The sequence below is a fragment of the Gallinula chloropus genome, assembly GCF_964237585.1.
Source record: "Gallinula chloropus genome assembly, chromosome: 3".
NCBI lineage: Eukaryota > Metazoa > Chordata > Aves > Gruiformes > Rallidae > Gallinula > Gallinula chloropus.
The window spans coordinates 70,179,708-70,198,099 of record NC_140087.1 but is presented as its reverse complement, the minus strand read 5'-3'; the positions used below and the strand labels follow the sequence as shown (position 1 = coordinate 70,198,099).

The window sequence follows — 18,392 nt, the reverse complement described above, 5'->3', positions numbered from 1 at the left end:
CTTAGACAATAGCTCCGAATTCCAAGAAGCAGATCAAGCTAATGCTCTATCTAAGCTAATTCATACCGTTGCTGAAAGAGTCTGCATATGTTATATTGCATTAGTGGAGGCTGGGGGAGAGGAATGCTGCCCTTTGAGAAGGCCATAAGGAGGCTGGCTGGCCCAACATCATTTGTGGAAATAATGTTCTTTAGATGCATTTCAACTCTTTTGTCTTTAGTGGTAGTAGCATTAATTAACAGAGTTTGATAAGTATGTTTAAGTATGAATCACAAATTGTGTAATGCACACTGAAAATGCTCAGTCCACTTATTTTCCATCTAGATCTTCATTACCTATGAATTATTTCCTGATATACTAGCAAATATATTAGGATGGATGTTTACCAAGAGCATTGTGGTCCTGCCTCTGTGCTGACCCAAATAATGAATCTTTAAGGAAAAAGGATGGTATTTTCATAATGAAGTATTCAAGTTAAAAAAAATCAGATTTTTTAGGCACAAATCCACAAAACCTTTTTCTAGAAACCTTGTATGGGGCTTCTACCTCAATTTGATGAAAATATCTGTAGTGGGGGTGCATTGACCTGCAGATATGGCCTAGAATATGCAGAGCTGAATGCATGTTTTACAGGACTCAGGTGTCTTGCCTTATACAGCTTAACTTGCATCTCTTGCAAGAAAATAATTGCTAGAAATGCAATTAGTTTATTATTATGTTTTAATCACTGAGATGATGTTGTGTGTACAGGTTTTTCTATAATTAACAGCTACTTTCCCACATAACATACATCGAATAATTAAACATCTGTAGAAAATGAAAGGACTAAAATGCACCAGACTTGAGGTTATTTATGAGCATGCACTTTAACAGCCCAGGGAGCTGGGTGGTCTGTGTTGTATTTTATTCTGCTCTGTGATCTTTGACCTTTTGAGCCATATAAAAAGCAAAGCTATGTTCTAGTTGTGGTATCTTTCAGGAGGTGTGGATGAAAAGCTGTCAAATACTGAGATACACAGCACTATGAGTCTTTTAAAATAATTCTGTATTTGTTCTGGCTACCTCAGGGGCCACGTACTTCTCTTGGTCCAACATGAGAGAGTGAACAAAGAGCAGAACAGCTGCTTGATATTTGGATGTTTGGCTTATGCTTTTTATGTGTACTCATTTCAGATCACTGGTTATTCACAACATGCGGTGCCAGCGGACCCTATGGCCCCACACAGAGCCAATGCAATAATGCCTACAGAAACTCCAACCTTAGTGTGATTGTAGGAGCTGAAGGGATTCTCCAAGGCGTTCAGATCTGGAGAGTCCCAGCAACAAACACCTACAGGTAAGGGAACTGTCTCTGACTGTCATGGTACAAGTTTATGTTCTAAACTTCTCCAAGCTGCAGATACATGCTGGGCACGTGTGGATTATTGAAGATGTGACTTTTTGGGGAAAGAGAGAAACAACTGTCTGAGGCAGACAGATCTTTAGCCTAAATGGTTACGAGTTGGGAGAGCTTTATAAATAACTGAAAATCAAGTGTTTTGACCTCCACAGGCCAAGGGGCAGACATATCCTGTATGCTATCCATTGAATTCTGGGATCAGAATGAGTTTTTCCTCACTATCTGACTGGTATATGAGGCACAATTGTATGTCAGCATTTCATATAGGACAGCTTGCATCAAGCTGTGCTCAGCATCTTGGCTGTTCAGAACCTAGGCATGGCCACTGTAGAATTGATTTTGGAAACCAGCCACCTAAACGTTAGGTTCTGTGATACTGAGGGTTCTAATGTGCAAATCCATCTGTGGAGTTATTTTCTAAGGGATGTGATTAGATAAGGTTCAATGCCACTTAATCAGATTTTTACCAATCGTTTTTTCTTTTTGCTCATGCTGGGGGAAAATTCACAATTGAAGTTTAGTTCACTGTGTCTGAGTAGCAACATCAAACCATTACCCTCTTTAGTTTGTAAGCAGAACTCTCTGTTTGAATCAATGACTGTCTAGTGGTGGGTTTTTTATGCAGTATTCCCTATCTGAATCAATGATGGTATCGTGGATTTCAAAGCAAAACATTCCACTGAATGCTTTGAACAAATTTCAGTTAAAACTTACTGACACCTCCCTTATTTTGTTCTTTATATTGAAAAAGAATATTGAGGGTAGGTGTCCATCTCTAACAGAAGTCTGCCACGAAGCAGTTTCAATAAACTGGCTAGGCGAGGCTCGAGTTCTGCCTGAGTGTCTATTACCACAAGGATTGATGGTAATGAAAAAAATATTAATGATATTTTACTCAGCTATCAAAAAAGAGTTGCCTGAGGTGAATAGAATTTTTCTGGACCAGGACCCAGTAAATATGGTTATAAAGTATAGCACAAAAGAAAAGAGGCAATAAACTTACAACATTGTCATTTCTTTAATATCACAGCCCAATAAGAGTCAGAATTCCAGCACAACTGGAGGTTGATTTTTTGCTGCACAATACAAATGACAGGTGCTGCAGGGAGGACCTGTCTATTTAAGTCCTATAAATGACCCAACAGACTTTTAGGTTCTGTATAGTTAATAAATGGCTAATGTCATTGGTAACCTATATATAAATGGATGACGTACTCTTCTGTACCTCTTAAGGCTCTAGTAGAGAATTGACAGCCTGGGGAAAAGAGGAGGCAATTGCAGCCTTAAATTAACTTGATGTCTTCCTGAATCTGGGCTGCTGAAGGGGCAGCAGAGTCCCCCAGTACAGCATAGCCCTAGGAAATTGTCAAGTGGCAATAGCAGTTCTAGGGCTTTCCACTGTCTGTGTTCAGCGCTCTGCTGCAGGCCAGTTGCACTCTGGGCTCTGTAAGTTAGTCTGATAGCCATCTCCAGTATACCCAGCCCAGAGATAAAATCCCCAGTCTGGCTATTGGGCTCTTAGGAAAGCTGCTGTTGGGCCCTCCCAGTGCCTGTTACACCGTGTAACGCAGAGCAGCGAGTTACGTTCCTGATAATTGCATAGGAAGGATATAGATTTCTGACCATGAGGCAGAATATGCCTTGTTAAAGTGCAAAGACAGAAAGCTCAACTTTGCACAAAACTACTAGTGCAAGCCAAGCACACCCAGACAGCTCCTCCACCTGTGAATGTTTGGGTAAGCTGCCACACACTGGAGGCAGCTTTGAGGGTTGGAGTCCCACATTCTGCGATGCTGATACGGACAGAACCATCTGGTTTGCTCCTACAGGACTCCATGTTGTAAAACAATAAAGTTAGGCAATATAAATTCATATTTTTATTTCACTGTTTCCTTCTAAGCATTCAGAAAGTCTTGTCATCTTCCATCTAGGCTTTCTTATCTCTCATACTTGATCAAGTATGAGAGCAGTCATTACCTAAATTCTTTCCATTTTTAAACCAAGAGTCTTTGGTCCGTTTTTCTGAGTGTCATGTTCACTGTCCTCTCTTTTCTATAGTCCCTTCCTGTAAGGTAGTGTAAGAACATAGCACAACAGAATGCACAAAGGTGTCCTAAGTTGACCAGCCCAGGTACTGCATTTTTTCATGTTCTCAAAACCAGCTTCAGTGTGTCCCATGACTTGGTGGGTTTTGTTTTTTTCCTCTGGCCCCGGTTTGGACACCTAGTGAACTCTGCTCATCCCAATCCTTTCTGAAGACAGTCATTCCCTATTCAAAATCAGTGTCACTATTTAAACAGACAGGTTATCTTGACTTCAAGCTGTATCAGAATCCCTTTCCATAGGTTCAACTTCCCTTTTCAGTTCCTACAAGTCTCATAGCAAAAGAAAAGGAGGCAGGTATTCTCTGTTCTGGTCATATCTGCTCAGGGTGGTCTGAATTTTCCTTCAAGGCCAGTATAGTCGAACGGATTCCTCCTGTAAAAGAAAGTTGTGCCTAAGGAAAGGGATTCTGATACAACTTGAAGTCAAGATAACCCTTCTGTTTAAATAGTGACACCGATTTTGAATGGGGAATGACTGTCATCTGAATCTGCTGGTTTTTTATTTGTCTGCAGCCTTTCAATGAGGTCAAAATGGGTTCTCCTGAACTTCCTGACATCATTGCTTGTATGCAAAACCTGTTCATACACAGAAAAATATGGTCCCTAATTGCAGTTGATTAGCACTGCCAGCTTGCTGTCCCCAATAGTGCACCTCATTAGCCATTACAAAATGCTACAGCAAATCAACTCACTCTTCAGATTCATGCAGCATCTGTTCAGGGTAGCCCAGTACTGTGTCCATCACCTTTTTCTGCTGGCTCCAGTGCAGCCTCACCGAGGAATGATTGCTTTGGTTACTGACAGTGGCGTGAACATAATCTTGTCACATTACAAGGATCTAATGTGCTTTATGAGGCACTTGATGTTCCACAGTTGCTTTGACACCAGCACTGCTCCATGCTGACTGCCTCAGAGTGGTATCACAAAGTGAGTTCCTCATGCCAGTCTGTAAGGCTGCTCCTGCTGGTCTGTTCTTGTAGCCTGTTTGCTTGCAGGACTGTGCTGGACAAAGAGCAACCAGATGCTAGAGGAAAGGAGGAGTTGAAGTAGGGTAGGAAGCCAAGAGGAGGTGTTTTATTCTCAGCCCAACAGCCATTGTTTACACTCTCCAAGTTGAATTTTGCTCTGATGCAAACAGCTACGAAGTTACTAAAATCAGTGGAGAATCACCTGCTTATTTCAGATCTAAATTATCACGATTTTTATAAAGTTCTTTGAAATACTTTGGTAAAAGGTACTTTAACTATGTAAAGTGTTTATATAATTAGGGAGAGGGAGAAGCTGAGAAATACAGTAGTGCAAGCAAATCTGGGTACACCAGCAATGACATCTGAATTTTGAATGCTTGAAATAAAAGTCCCAGAGCTTCAATTGAGACTGCAGCAGCCTGTTTTTACTAACTAGCCACTCCTGGCTGGAGACACTGAGGTGCTGGTGGTCACTGTGAGTTTAGCCAGGGGACTTCTGCCTGCCTTGTTTACTGCAGGTAGTGTTGTGTCTACCTACTCCTCTACGTTCCTCAGTCCTGGGAATAAGAAAGCTGTTTCCCATCTGGTCCGTGCTACCAGGCCCAGTTATGCTGTCTGCTTTCTCAAATCTCCCCCTGTCAATCTCGTACTTAATGTTCTCTTTGGCCATATGTGCTGTGCTTATCGGTTCTCCTGCTTCTGTTCTTCCTCTTCCTTGCTGCAAAACCTCCCAAGGGTTTGCCTTCTGGGAAACACGATGTATTTCATATATTAAAGTTTGAAACTACAGAGACTTACTCATTCAGTCCTCACCGAGTGTTTGCCCAAGAATCAGTGTGAAAGCTGTTTGTAGCTACCCGAGTTCACAGGTCCGTGCAGAGCAGAGAACATGAGTCTTTAGGCTTTGGGTTTAGATTTATTTAAAATGCCAGGTCTGGAATGTTGTGTACAGTTCAGGTGTGCAGAACACTCAGTGGCCAGAAGTGGTTTGTACTATCTTCCACCTGTCTGGGACAACTCAGGTGCAGGCTCTTGTTTTCTTTTTTTCTGTAGCATCTCAGGCTATGGAGCTGCTGGTGGGAAAGGAGGGAAGAACACCATGGTACGGTCACATGGCGTGTCAGTCCTGGGAATTTTTGACCTCCAGAAGGATGATACTCTGTATATCTTGGTGGGACAGCAAGGAGAAGATGCTTGTCCTAGTGTAAGTGCTCACCCTGTTTTACCTTAATGCCTGCTACAAATCCACTGGGTTTACAGAGAAAACCATTGTCCTTTTAGGGGTTTGGGGTTCTATGGTTTGAGGCATAGCTGCAGTTTTACTGGGAGGACATGAGTGTGAAAAGATGAAGTGCCGTGTCACTGCACTTACTTCCTCTACAACATTCATCATTAATGCACAGCAGGTTCACGATTGGTCTGCATACCTCAGAGCATCTGTGTGGGGTTTTGGAGAGAAGACAACTTTGCCTTCCTTTCCTCTGGAGATCAGTCTTCAAGGTTGACTTCACAGGGCTTTGTCTTTGCTCTGCTGCTGAGCCCATCCCTGCCATTGTCAAAATACCCTGCAACTCCAGAGATGCCCACTTCACAGGGTTTTCATGGTTATTCTCTGTATGGGAATGAGAGAGACAATCTCTGCTCGGTGTCCTGATTGTTACTAACCAATTGCTGGTGCAAATGCCTTGACAGAAAGGTGCAACTTCAGGCACAAAAATCTGTTAATCATTTACTATTCTTTGGAGGATGAGAGCACAGGAGATACTTACCGAGGAAACTAAGCATTATCTGATGAAATTTCATCTACAGTTTTGAGCTGAACATTTAACTTCTGTCCATTTCCCAGCTGTTAATGTTGAGATGAAATAGATGAGATCTTAGCAGTCTGTTGCAGCAGAGAAAGGTTGAAGATTTTAGTCAAGAAAGAGGGATTCACACGGCTGGGTGCTGAAGTAAATAATGTTAGAACTGGAATTACACATATCTGCAAACAAACCATTAATATGAAGCCTCTTTGAAATGAGAAATGCCCTACCTCAAACTTCTATCTAACGTCTGTAACTAGGACATTCCAGCTGAGTGTAATATATGGGTCATTAAATTGCAGGCCACTGTAATCTTAGTGAGAATTTATTGAGTGCTAATGTAATTCTTTTGTTGAGGCAGAGGTTGCATTGACTTGTAGAAGGGACTTTTACTAGATTGGATTGTAATCAGTTATGTCTTTGCCATGAAGGATTTTTTTTTTTTAATTCAATTGTAATCTAGTGGTTCCTTTGGATCATTGACTTTGTCATTTTATTTATCATCCCCACCCAACCCCAAAACAATTAAAGAGAGAGGAGACTAGGGAAAGGATGATTGTTTAGTTCCATAGGCAAGTCTGCACACTGAAAATGGATGCCAGTCATTCTCTGGAAGAACTTAGGACACATTTTATGGTCAACAGAATAATTTGTAACTTTTATTGGGTTCCCCTTCCAAAAGAAAACACCAACATGAAAGTAGAAGGAAGAAGATCAATCCTACTATAGCAACTGTTTGTGCTTTTTTCTCTTTAACTGTTGTTGACTTAGTGAGTTCAGTGTGCATAACAAGATAGTGTTACTGAGGTGAAACATGTAAAGTAAAATGAGCTAGAAGCAGAGCTTGCAACGTACAAATACTCACAGTCCTGCTAGTCATGCACTTTAGTGCTCCAATTTAAAACTGGAAAACAGTTACCTCTGTTAGGTCATGGTCCAGAAGTACTTATAAATGATGGTCTAATGTTTTTTGAAATCTCTTAGTGAATGCAGTGATTTGACTAATACAGAAGGGTGATAATTGGTGGAAATGTTAATTAGGAAATAGGCTTTTTTTTTTTTTTGGGGGGGGGGGTGTCCTTTAACATCAGGTCAACATTGCAGTCAAATATAGGGCTGTAGGTGTTTTAGTAGGCTTTGAATGAGCTTGCACCGTCTGCTACAGCACAAGCATCAGATGAATATCACAACTTGCTTAGAAGTCTAGATCAAGATTAGGCGACTAGTCCATGTTGAGCTCATTGCAACTGGCCATGCTGTGACTGTCTAAGTTAAAGCTACCTCTGCTACATCTACATGAGCCACCATTACACCTGATATCTGGGCAGATGTGTGTTGGCTGCCTGGCCCCAACCAGTGTTAATGCTGGAAAAATATTTGCAGTAAATTCTGCTAAATCTTGCGTGCTGAAAGTTCATGGAGCTGCTTTATATAGTTATAGATATCAGCACTGAGCTTGCTTCAAAATAATTCAGTTAAAATGGCAACAAATTCTTCTGGTGAATGTTGAAGCAAAAACCAAGGTTCATCTAGAAGAGCATTCACTTGCTTCTGCTTATGTAGTTTCACTGGAGGATGAGTTACTGGTTTGGGAGGATGAAGGGTCCACAAGGCCTGTGTGTGAACAAGGACTTGGAAATTTCTTACCAGAATTCAGACCTGGTGTTTTGTTTGCAGACTAATGATGTTATACAGAAAGTCTGCATTGGAGAAAACAATGTGATTGAAGAAGAGATCCGTGTGAACAGAAGTGTCAATGAATGGGCAGGAGGAGGTGGAGGCGGGGGAGGTGCAACTTACATATTTAAGGTATGGAAATGCAGTCCCCATCCACCTTCAGCACGAACATATCCTGCCACTGGCCTCTAGTATTGCAGTCTGAAATACCTGAAACCCAGTATACACCTCTGGGGAAGGTTCCATAGAGAGGGCTCCGGGCATCCTTCGTTTCTAGTTGGTACCTGTAGTGAGTCGAGTTGGCCCTTCGCACGTCTACGAACCGCTGTGCAGTATTCCCACTCTTGCTTCAGTGGCTTAGAGTTTCCTTTGCAAACATAGTAGTTTGGACTGGATTTTTTTCAATGCAAGCTGAGAGGCTGAAACGTAATTCTACAGCAAAGGGCAAAATCCACAGGACTTCACTGAAATGTGTCATTGTAGAACATTAGACTTCAGCTACACGTTTGGCCTATATGGTGCAATGACAAGGGAAGCTGAGGACAGTCTGTGTGTTTTCTGTTGGCAACCCTATAGCCAGGGGCTGCTGATCTTTCCTGTCATGTACTGGCTGCAACACAGCACATTTCAAACACAGTTTTCAAGTGATAACAGTGCATTTAGCTGACCCATCTTCTACATAGTTGTACATAGCTCTGTATGCCCAGACAGTGTCCAGTGTAGCAGTCCCTTACCAGTGCAGACATTATATTGCACTGTACAGAGCAGAGCTCCTGAGCTGTTCCATTAGATAAAAGTCATCACGTGGTAGCATAACAGCCTTTCTAAGAGCCATCAGCACTATAGGTACAATTCACAGAGCTGCTGATGCCACTATTCTCTGTTGCAGAACTTGGTAGGACTAGTGTTATTCATTAATCTTGCTGAACTTGTTGATCTTGTGGGTGCATTAAACAATGCAGTGGTAATTTGTAGTGCTGAGCAGTAACTAGCAAGTGGTTGGATTACTATTTGCTTGTCTAGTTCAGTTTGAATACTGTCTTTATTTATTAATCTTTTAAGATGGAGAATGGAGAGCCAGTCCCCTTGATAATTGCAGCAGGAGGTGGTGGCAGGGCCTACAGGGCCAAAACAGACACATTTCATCCAGAAAGGCTTGAGAATGATTCCTCTATTCCAGGGCTGAATGGAAATTCAGGAGCTGCAGGTAAGGAAAGTTTCTTTATATGAAAGCATTTGTGAATATGTGGTACTCCCAGATTCCTCCTCACAGGCAAGGAGAAATTCATGAAAACACAGTTCAGAGGGATATGGAAGTATGACAGATGCATGCAGGATGTACCCACAGTCCAGGATGCTTGGCATAAATAGGACTGTCAGAGATGGTATAACCATAGCAATGGCAACATTCTCCCAAAATACCATAGTGCGTCTGATAAGAAAAGTTGTTTGATATTTGCTGTGGGAGTTTGCAGCGCTGATGTGGCCATCCTCCTCCCTGCACTGTTTTGTGCTGTGTAGACATACTCACAGTTTCCCTGACTTATGCAGAAAGAGCATAATTGCACCCTGGCTAGAAGTCTCTGTGAAGAGACCTTGGACTGAACAACCAGCAGAGCTGAAAGTGAGTCACTGGTGAGTATATTGCATTTAGAGTGGGGCTGGGACATGTTTTCACATCCCTTTCACGAAATTCCTTTTGTTCCGCTTCAGAACTGACATAGAGCTTTTTTTCAGAAGTATTTTTTTGCAAAGAGAAGGGGAAGGCTTTGTAAGCCAGAAACAAGTGGTTAGGGAATAGGCAGTGATACCTTTTAACATTTTCCATAGAAAAAACTTGTCTTTGCATGGTAGGTGAGAAGGGGTACAGATGATTAACGTAGTCAGAAGCCCTATAGAAAGGTCACTGTGAAGCAAGCACATCCCCTCTTTCTAACCAAGGCATGAGATTCTTACTTTCAGCTGAGATGCTTTGAAGGAGTGCTTGTTCTGCAGATCCCTGCAGTGATTTTTACACAAAAATAACCTCTACCTGTACCTTTTGTCTTCTCTTCACTGCAGGTGGTGGAGGTGGCTGGAATGATAACACTTCCTTCCTGTGGTCAGGAAAATCCTTGCTGGAAGGTGCTACTGGAGGAAGATCCTGCCCCCAGGCCATGAAGAAGTGGGGGTGGGAGACAAGAGGGGGTTTCGGAGGGGGTGGAGGGGGGTGCTCCTCAGGTGGAGGAGGCGGAGGATATATAGGTAAAGTGGCTTCATGTTCAAGGTGTCCCTTCCCCTCCTTTAGTGCTAATGATCAGCAAAACGCTGATAGATAATTCTCCTGTAGCGAGTATATTTGACTGTGATGTTCTAGTATGTTTGTGTCTTGCCTTTTTAGCAGTAGATGAACGTATGGCATTCAGTCTTTGAGCAAATAGCCAGATGTCAGTCCTTCAGCTGTAATCCTGGCTTTGCACTCTGCAAAACGTGCCATCAAGATCCTGCTGTGATTCTTGAGCCTTCCATTTGGGGGTTTGAAGAAGGAGCAGCCACAGGCTCTGTGCTCCTGTTTGCCAGCACCTGTGTTTTGAGTACCTTGGTCCTGGAGTCTGGCAGCCAGGCTTCATGCCAGGGGAAGGACAAAACTACTTCTGCCCTGCCCTGTCCTGCCCTGCTGTGGGTGTGCCTTTGTCCTGCACAGGTGGTCTCTGGGGGCAGAGGCTCGGGCTGCCAGCCAGGATCCATTTTAGTAACTACAGTGGTGTTGACTTGAGTCAACAAGGAGCTAATTTCATGTGCTGCAGTCTCAGGACAGCTGTCAGATGGCATTATGTTGATTATAACTGGTGTGGACCAGATTCAAGATCTACTAACCCATAATCTCCTGGGCCACATAGTTTCTTCAGCCATCTGCACTGTGGTGAACTCCTTAACCCCTGGTTTTCCACAACTTAAATCAAGTCTGTGATAGATGAGAAATCCTGTGAGGAAGCAATGAGTTTAAACGATTAAGTGCATGTTTTGTACCAATGTTACTGTGTAATGCTGTTTTTTCCAACAGAATGCCTCACATCACATAATTCTAATTTCACTGAAGATGGTTAAAGAGGAAAGGCCATTTTTGGGTGGGCTGGGGGACTCTTTGCATGCTTGTAATACTAAATATATGGCCGATGCTGTGTTTCTAATACGTTCTATGTATTGCCCATATTTTGCTCCCAAAATGTTCTATATGCCTAAGCACTCATCAATTCCTTCAATCTCCACCCCTGGTGGGGCACCCTGCTTTTGGGGTGCAAATACCAGATTATTCATTCCCTCTGCTGACACAGTACTTACTTCGATCAGCAAGGGCACTGAATTTAGACCTTGTGTACTGGTGTTTTCCAGTCTCTTTGCCACCTCAATTTTAAGAAGGGCTTTTTTTGTTTTCACAGCATCCAAATGGTTAAAGATGAAGTCTGTGCTTTAGATGTGCCTTAGTTTGTAACAGTCTGCCTAAAACAGAACTAAGGCATTGATTCTCTTAAGCTGCTGCAATTAAATTGAAGCCCTAGAGATGAAAGACCAGTGGTTCATGTCACAATTCACTAAGTGCTCCCTATATGTTAAATACTTTGATTTATTCTCTTTTCTTATTTGAATGCCTCCCTAAATATACTGAAGTAATGCATGTTGCAATGCTTATCTGTATTTTAGTGCTAACAAGCCACTGTCTGTTAAGGTAACTTCTGGTTTGATGTAGGTGGCAATGCTGCAGTGGACAATGACCCAGAGATGGATGGGGAGGATGGTGTGTCCTTTATTAATCCAATTGGTACTTTGTACACTCCAGCACTTAAAGGTATTCGCGTTGGTCAGAAGTCTTCTAGTGGGTTTCTTTTCATGTTAAGAATAGTTTGTATCTCTAAGACACTTCTGATAGTGTCTTTTGGTTTAGCTTAGTGTCATGAACATGAAGAGAAGGCAGAAGGATAGCGTAACTCCAGTGGAGAATAAACAGAGGTAGGAGCAAGAAAGCAGGTGCAGAGAATATCAGGGCTATTAGGAAACACGTCCCAACAATATAGTCTACCAGTCTATAGAAAAATTTTGGCCAAGGAAAGTGGTAACAGAACCTCATAGTTCAGATAATTTACAAAAGAAACAGACAAAGCACCTGGCTGTTCATGAACAAATATTTTCCTTAGAGCATCCCTCAGCACAGGGAGAAATGGAGAAAACAGAGCAGTGCTGCCCAGCAGTGCGTGGGAGTGATAAATACTGCCACTCCAGCCCGTGTTTGCCCAGAAGTCAGTGTCTTGAATATGTTTGCTATGTGTTCAGAAAACACAAAAATATCTATTTGCTAAAAAAAAAAAAAAAAGAAAAAGTTCTGCTTTAGAACAGCCAGAAGTGTTTTCAAATACAGATGCACTCTGGCCTGGTAGATTCAGCCAGAAAGTTTTTAAATCACTGCAGTGTTTGATCTCGGAGGGAGTAAAGGCCAGGAAAGAAAAGGGTGAGCCCCACGGACCGCTGAAAGGGCAAGTTTCCCTCGTCCTTGACAGCAGCCTCCTTGCTAACCTGGCAGGTCTGTCTGTTCAGAGGGAGCTACTCCACCTCATCTGCAGGGGGCCTAATTTAGCTGGATGTTATTTTCCACATAAGAAATTACAGGAGCTATGGAAGGTGGGGAGAAATGGATTTCTTAGATGGGAACCCACCCTGGCACATCTGCCAACCGTGACCACCACACATCCCTGTTTCTGTCAGAGCCCAAGGGAACGATATGAATGATCTTAACAGTAATTAACTCAGCTTCTTTTGTCCACTCCCTAGTGACAGAGGGGCACGGAGAGGTGGATATTAAGCTGCATCTTAACTGCAGTCACTGTGAGATGGACGAATGCCGTGTTGATCTTGAGACTCAAAAAGTAATCTGCTTTTGTGAGCCAGGCACAGAATTGGCTGAGGATGGTGTGTCTTGCATAGGTAAGTGGTTGTATGGTGTAGGCTGTTAGTGTGAAACAAAAATGCATGACAAAACCCTGTAGTTTGGCTTGTAAGGCATCCTGAAATTTATCTAGTTTTTCTTAAAACTGTCTTCTGTTGAATGTTACCTGCTTCCCTGCTGGTCTGTGCTGCAGAGTTATTTTTCTGGGATGTAGACACATCAGAGCTGATGAATGGTGCAAAGAGCATCATTGTTGGTTTGTTTCACAACAGCAGCACTGATGAAAGTCAGGTTTTGCTCTTAGTGACAGTGATGCTCACATACTGCAGCTCAACTTAAATTCCATGTCAGTCCTCCAAAAAGTTTTACAAGCTCAGGAAGAATCTGCTTCCTGTGGATTTGGGTATATAAGGTGCCAGTGAGAGATCTCTGAGGAAAGCTGAAGACAGTGCCTGGGCTTGCCTTACTTGAAAAACCAGGTGCTCAGAGCTCCCTTACTAGCTTTCCTTCACCTTCTTGCAAGTGACTCCAGGCTTTTGGGATCCTGCTCTCAGCTTTGTCACTGGTGCAGGAAAATTGTTCTGCATTTTTACCATTCCCATCTGTATAATGGATAAAAGGCATGGTCATTTTGTCAGGGTGAAGTAAAGCTTAATTTAATTCCTTGTGGTCCCAAGTGAGGCTGCAGCTATGGAATACTATGTACTATACTTAGTGTTACCAGGTTTTTCTTCATGGATTAGATGCATTTAGGAGGTGATACATTGCAGTTCTCCTTCTGCTTTTGCTGTGATTTGGCACTGATAGCAGCACTTTAACCCTGGCAAGAAAACCTTCTTTCCACCTCCTCAACCTCCTGCCCTCGGTTTTTATGGTCTTGTTTTCATACCCAGGGAGTACACATGTTAATTCCTTGATAGCAAACCATCTGTTTTAATGGCTTGATACTAATTGAGGAGAGTGAAACGACGAGATATTGGAGGTCATAGATCCTGGAACTGATCATACCAGAGGTTGCTCCTACGCTGTAGGGGCAGCAGATGAGTAAATGGAAAGAAGAGCAGAAAAATCTGAAAAAGTGGTTGCTGGTAGATCATTTGAGACATGTCATTCCTTCTTCTCCAATCTCTGTTACAGCTGAGCCAGTGGTCCATCTCCCTCTCTCCTTGGTCTTGTCTGTAGTGACTTCAGCATTGGTGGCTGCTTTGATTTTGGCTTTTTCAGGAATCATGATAGGTGAGTGTTTCTCTGCAAAAGATATTTTCATGTGGGGGCTGGATCTGTGCCAGGGATAATTTGACTGGGAGGCAAAAGGATTCGGGTTTTTAGCTACTGGTGTATTTAATAACACCTTCCCACACACACCTCAACTTCAGATTTCAGCAGTTGTTTCTACCATAGTGACCAATTTGAAGAGGTTTTGGTTACTGACTGCATGTCAAAAGGAGACATTATGGTAGTGTAAAGCTGCCAGAACACTGCTGCTGCTGGTTTTGTGAGAGCTGTTGGTGCTCAATGCCTGAAAGCAAGCTTCTTTATTTGTTTGCCTATATACAGGTTTAGACTCTGAACATATAGTATTTAAACTTTAAATTCTCACACAGGTTCCCATTTTACAAACTGCTACTTAGCAGGATGTGGGCATTCTTGGCACCTTTGCTTGAACTTCTGAAAGGCATTTTTCACCCTTTCATTTTCTTATTTTTAAACAATTGCTCTCCTGCATTTGTTTGCAAGGGAATAGATTTGAATCAATGAAAAGCAGCCAGGGATTCAGACCACAGCTCTGCCACCTTTCTTTGTCCACACTGAGTATAGTCCGGGGGACGGGAGGGATGTACCCAGAGCAGCAAATGGCAACTATTAAATTAGATTTCTGCAGCTGTTTCAGTTTTCAGAGTTTCAGGAGTTATCAGTTGCACACATATGGTCCTATGTGTATGATTTCTGGCCTGACAGTACCCCTTTAAAATTACTAATTACTTCTCAGGGAGTGGAAGAGTAATCCTCTTTCCATCCAACCAGCCTATCATTGCCATCTCAGGAAAGAGCAGTGATTTAAAAAATGAAAGCCAAAGCAATGAAGAGGAAAATGGAGGACAGGAAGGGATTGTGGATAGGTCATTACATCTGTCTGCCTTTGCAAGTGCATCTTTACCCCTTAAATTCTTCCCCTAAAACATCTGCTGGAGAAGATGCAACAGCTATTACCGCCACACGTTGGGCTCAATCCAACTCCCACAGAAATCAATAATAAGGGTAATAGTGATTTAACCTGCTCATGATTGGCATCTTGCTTTGAAAAAAATACTGCAGTATCAATTACTATTTCAAGGAATTGTCCACAGCATGTCTTCTTTCAGGGTGTGATTTCTAGTGACGTTTCAGAAGTATCAGTGAAGTGGTTCAAGGACTATAACACTGCTGTAAACTAATATCAGGTTTAGTCCAATTCTGGTGTTTAGAAACAGAGGAAGTTTTGCAAAATGAGCTAATTATATCTGCAGTGTGTTATTCTAAGGTAACATAGAATCATAGAATGTGTAAGGTTAGAAAGGAACTTTAGAGGTCATCTAGTTCAAACCTCTGTAGTAAGCAGGGAAATCTTCACTAGATCAGGTTGCTCAGAGCCCCATCAAGCCTGACCTTGAATATCTCCAGGGATGGGACCTCCACTGCCTCTCTGGGCAACCTGTTCCAGTGATCTACCACCCTCATATTAAAGAATTTTTTTCCCAATATCCAACCTTTCTAGTTTAAGACTGTTACCTTTGTTCTGTTGCTACATGTCCTCATGACCAGTTCTTCTTCAGCTTTCTCAAGCACCTTTCAGGTACTGGAAGGCTGCTATAAAGTCCCACTGGAGCCTCCTCTTCTCCAGGCTGAACAAGACCAACTATCTCAGTCTCAGACTAAACGCTGTCGTTTAGGAAAGCTGGTTATACCCAGACTCCTTCAAATCTGGAACTGGATTCATACTTGGAAGGTTCAATTAAACTGAATAGAACAAACCAAAAACCTCAGAACTCTGAAATCCAAGATCTCTGCAAGTGAAATTTATTTTACTTCTTCCCAACAGTTTGTGAGCAAGCCTGCTTCTTGCAGAGATCCATAAACCAAAGGCTCCTGGATAACTTCAGATCCCATTTTCTATCTGTAATGACTTGCCGTGTAGAAAGGTGACGGTACCGCTCTCTGGTTTGACTCACTGAAATCTGGCCGTGCAGCAGGCTCCAGTGAGAAGAGCCACACGGCTGCTGTCCTGTTCCTGAATCAAGATGTGTCTCTGGTTTACTGTCTTCTCCCTGCTCAGTGTATCGTCGGAAGCACCAGGAGCTGCAAGCCATGCAGATGGAGTTACAGAGCCCAGAATACAAGCTGAGCAAGCTGCGTACCTCCACTATCATGACTGACTACAATCCCAACTACTGCTTTGCAGGAAAGACCACATCCATTAGTGACCTGAAAGAGGTGCCTCGAAAAAACATCTCCCTCATCCGGTAAATCCATCTTTGCCTTCCCCATGCTTCCCCCCTGTACCTTCACATGCACCATCTCTCTTAGGTGGCTGTGAACTCCTGTCTTTGTGCAGGCACATAGGAATTCTCATGCCCTGTTAGACTCGTGCCCCTTTTCATGAGACAGATGTAAGGCTGCAGTAGTCAGGTTTATGTGGAATGGACTAGGCTTTGGCAGTCTCCTTGACCTTTTACAGGTGCAGTGTTAATCTTCTGGGATTATGAGAGGAACTGAAGAGTCATCATTGGTAATTCAGACACACTTTTGCAGACTGTATTAACTGATGAAATGCTAGGAAGGCTGAGGCTTGTAGGAGGCTCTTTTAAAGTCTGATTAGGATCCTTAGTAAAGATGAAGACATCCTTAAGTACAATAGCAGGAAAAGCAATAGGATTGAGACTGCCAGACAGTATTAAAAAAGACAGGAATATAATGGCAGCAAGGTAGTCATTTCTAGATCAGAGCTTCTGGAAACTTCGAAATAGTTTCTTAAGAAAAACTTGAAAATTCAGAGTTCTTTCTGACCTTATTCTACTGCAGGGTAACAGCACATGTCACATGTGAATGTGACATTACTCTGGTACTGTGCAGTTTTACACAAAAGCCAAAAAGTGGAAGCAGGAGAACTTGGAAAACTACCGAGCTTATTGTGTTAAAAAATAGGATGCTCAGAGCAGTCTGTGCAGTCTGCAGTGTTCTGCTGTCTCTTATCTCATTCCCCCTTACCTGCACGTTTTGCTGGACTACATCTGGAAGTTTCCAGTGTGCCCTGTGCTGCTGCCTTTGTCTCTTGGGGTCTGAAAGGATTTTTGAATTGTGGCATGCAGCAGAGATCAGAGGATACAGCTGGGAATGTATAAGGGCAGGAAAGGTGGGCTTTTTGGGAAGAGTGAGATTTATGAGCTGTGGAGATCTGTTTTATACCTCAGTTTGTAATAATTTGATCAGGCATAGCCAAGAATAGTGTCTCAAGCTACAAAATGTTATTAAAAGAAGTGATTGAGTCACAGGCAATGCAAGTCCTTGCTGTGGTTTCTCTGCCTAGACTGGTCTTATCCTGGCAAAACTACAGACAGAGCTTATGCAACAGCAGTGCAGGCTGCCCTCAGCAGCACCCACTTGAAAGGCGAGGAGGGCAACAGCCCATCCAAGACCTGCCTGTCAGTAGACCAGAGAACAGAATCAGTGCAGCTCTCAGGGCAGACCTGGCTCTACCAGCAAAGTGCATGTGGTAGAAGGGAGCCTTGTGGGAGCTGTTTTAACTGGACCGAGATGCCTCTTAGAGGCTCAGACTAATACTGCCCAATGTCCAGAACACTCAGTCTGGGATGCTGCCTCATTCTATGCTGGAGTTTGCTATGCTGTTATCACATGCCACCTATGTGGTAATAGCTATTATTGTATCGATTGACTTAATGTTAAGGGAGTGAAGATTGAAGAGACAGGTGTGCAAAGTCTGTATCAGAAGGACACATGACAAGATCTGTTCCATGAATACTTTAATTCTTTTATCTTTTTTTCTTGTACCCTTACTCAAAAAAACCCTGTAAATTTCATAGTAAGCCAGAAATTATTCTCAACACAAACTCCTAGAGCCAAGTGCTTTATGAAGCACTATTATCACCATTTACTGCCTAAGCTCTGTACCCAGAATCACAAAATAATTCTGGAAAAGGTTTAGAATTCAGGTCCTTTGAGCACCATTGCGATTCCTAGTTTCTTGTTCAATGTTTTCTTTACTAGGGATACATAAACATTATAGGAACACACAAATGTGTTCAGGATAGGGGAACACTGAGACTTAAGACCTATCTTTATTGACCTGTTTTGAAGCAGCCACTACTAGAGCACTGGGCACCTTAGCCACAGAAGAGTACTATACTTTACATACTGCAGTGCCAGCATCTTAATGTCACTGGAGCCTGTTCACTTTTGAGCATTGCTTTCCCTACCAATTAGATACATTGTAGGTCTGGGAAGGATCACATCAAGGTCTGGTCC

At 42.6% G+C, this 18,392-nt stretch overlaps 1 protein-coding gene across 1 annotated transcript in view; it reads left to right on the top strand.

Annotated features, from left to right (window-relative positions):
- Nucleotides 1-18,392, top strand: part of ALK (ALK receptor tyrosine kinase) — a gene marked incomplete at both ends in the record, with an annotated part of 325,717 nt that overhangs the window by 291,991 nt on the left and 15,334 nt on the right. Inside the window, 9 exons of the mRNA XM_084262264.1 lie at nt 1,174-1,336; nt 5,526-5,676; nt 7,955-8,086; nt 9,017-9,161; nt 10,016-10,198; nt 11,682-11,780; nt 12,758-12,910; nt 14,010-14,108; nt 16,186-16,372. Of these exons, the coding sequence (XP_084118390.1) occupies nt 1,174-1,336; nt 5,526-5,676; nt 7,955-8,086; nt 9,017-9,161; nt 10,016-10,198; nt 11,682-11,780; nt 12,758-12,910; nt 14,010-14,108; nt 16,186-16,372 (1,312 nt within the window). The remainder of the gene's footprint in view (nt 1-1,173; nt 1,337-5,525; nt 5,677-7,954; nt 8,087-9,016; nt 9,162-10,015; nt 10,199-11,681; nt 11,781-12,757; nt 12,911-14,009; nt 14,109-16,185; nt 16,373-18,392) is intronic.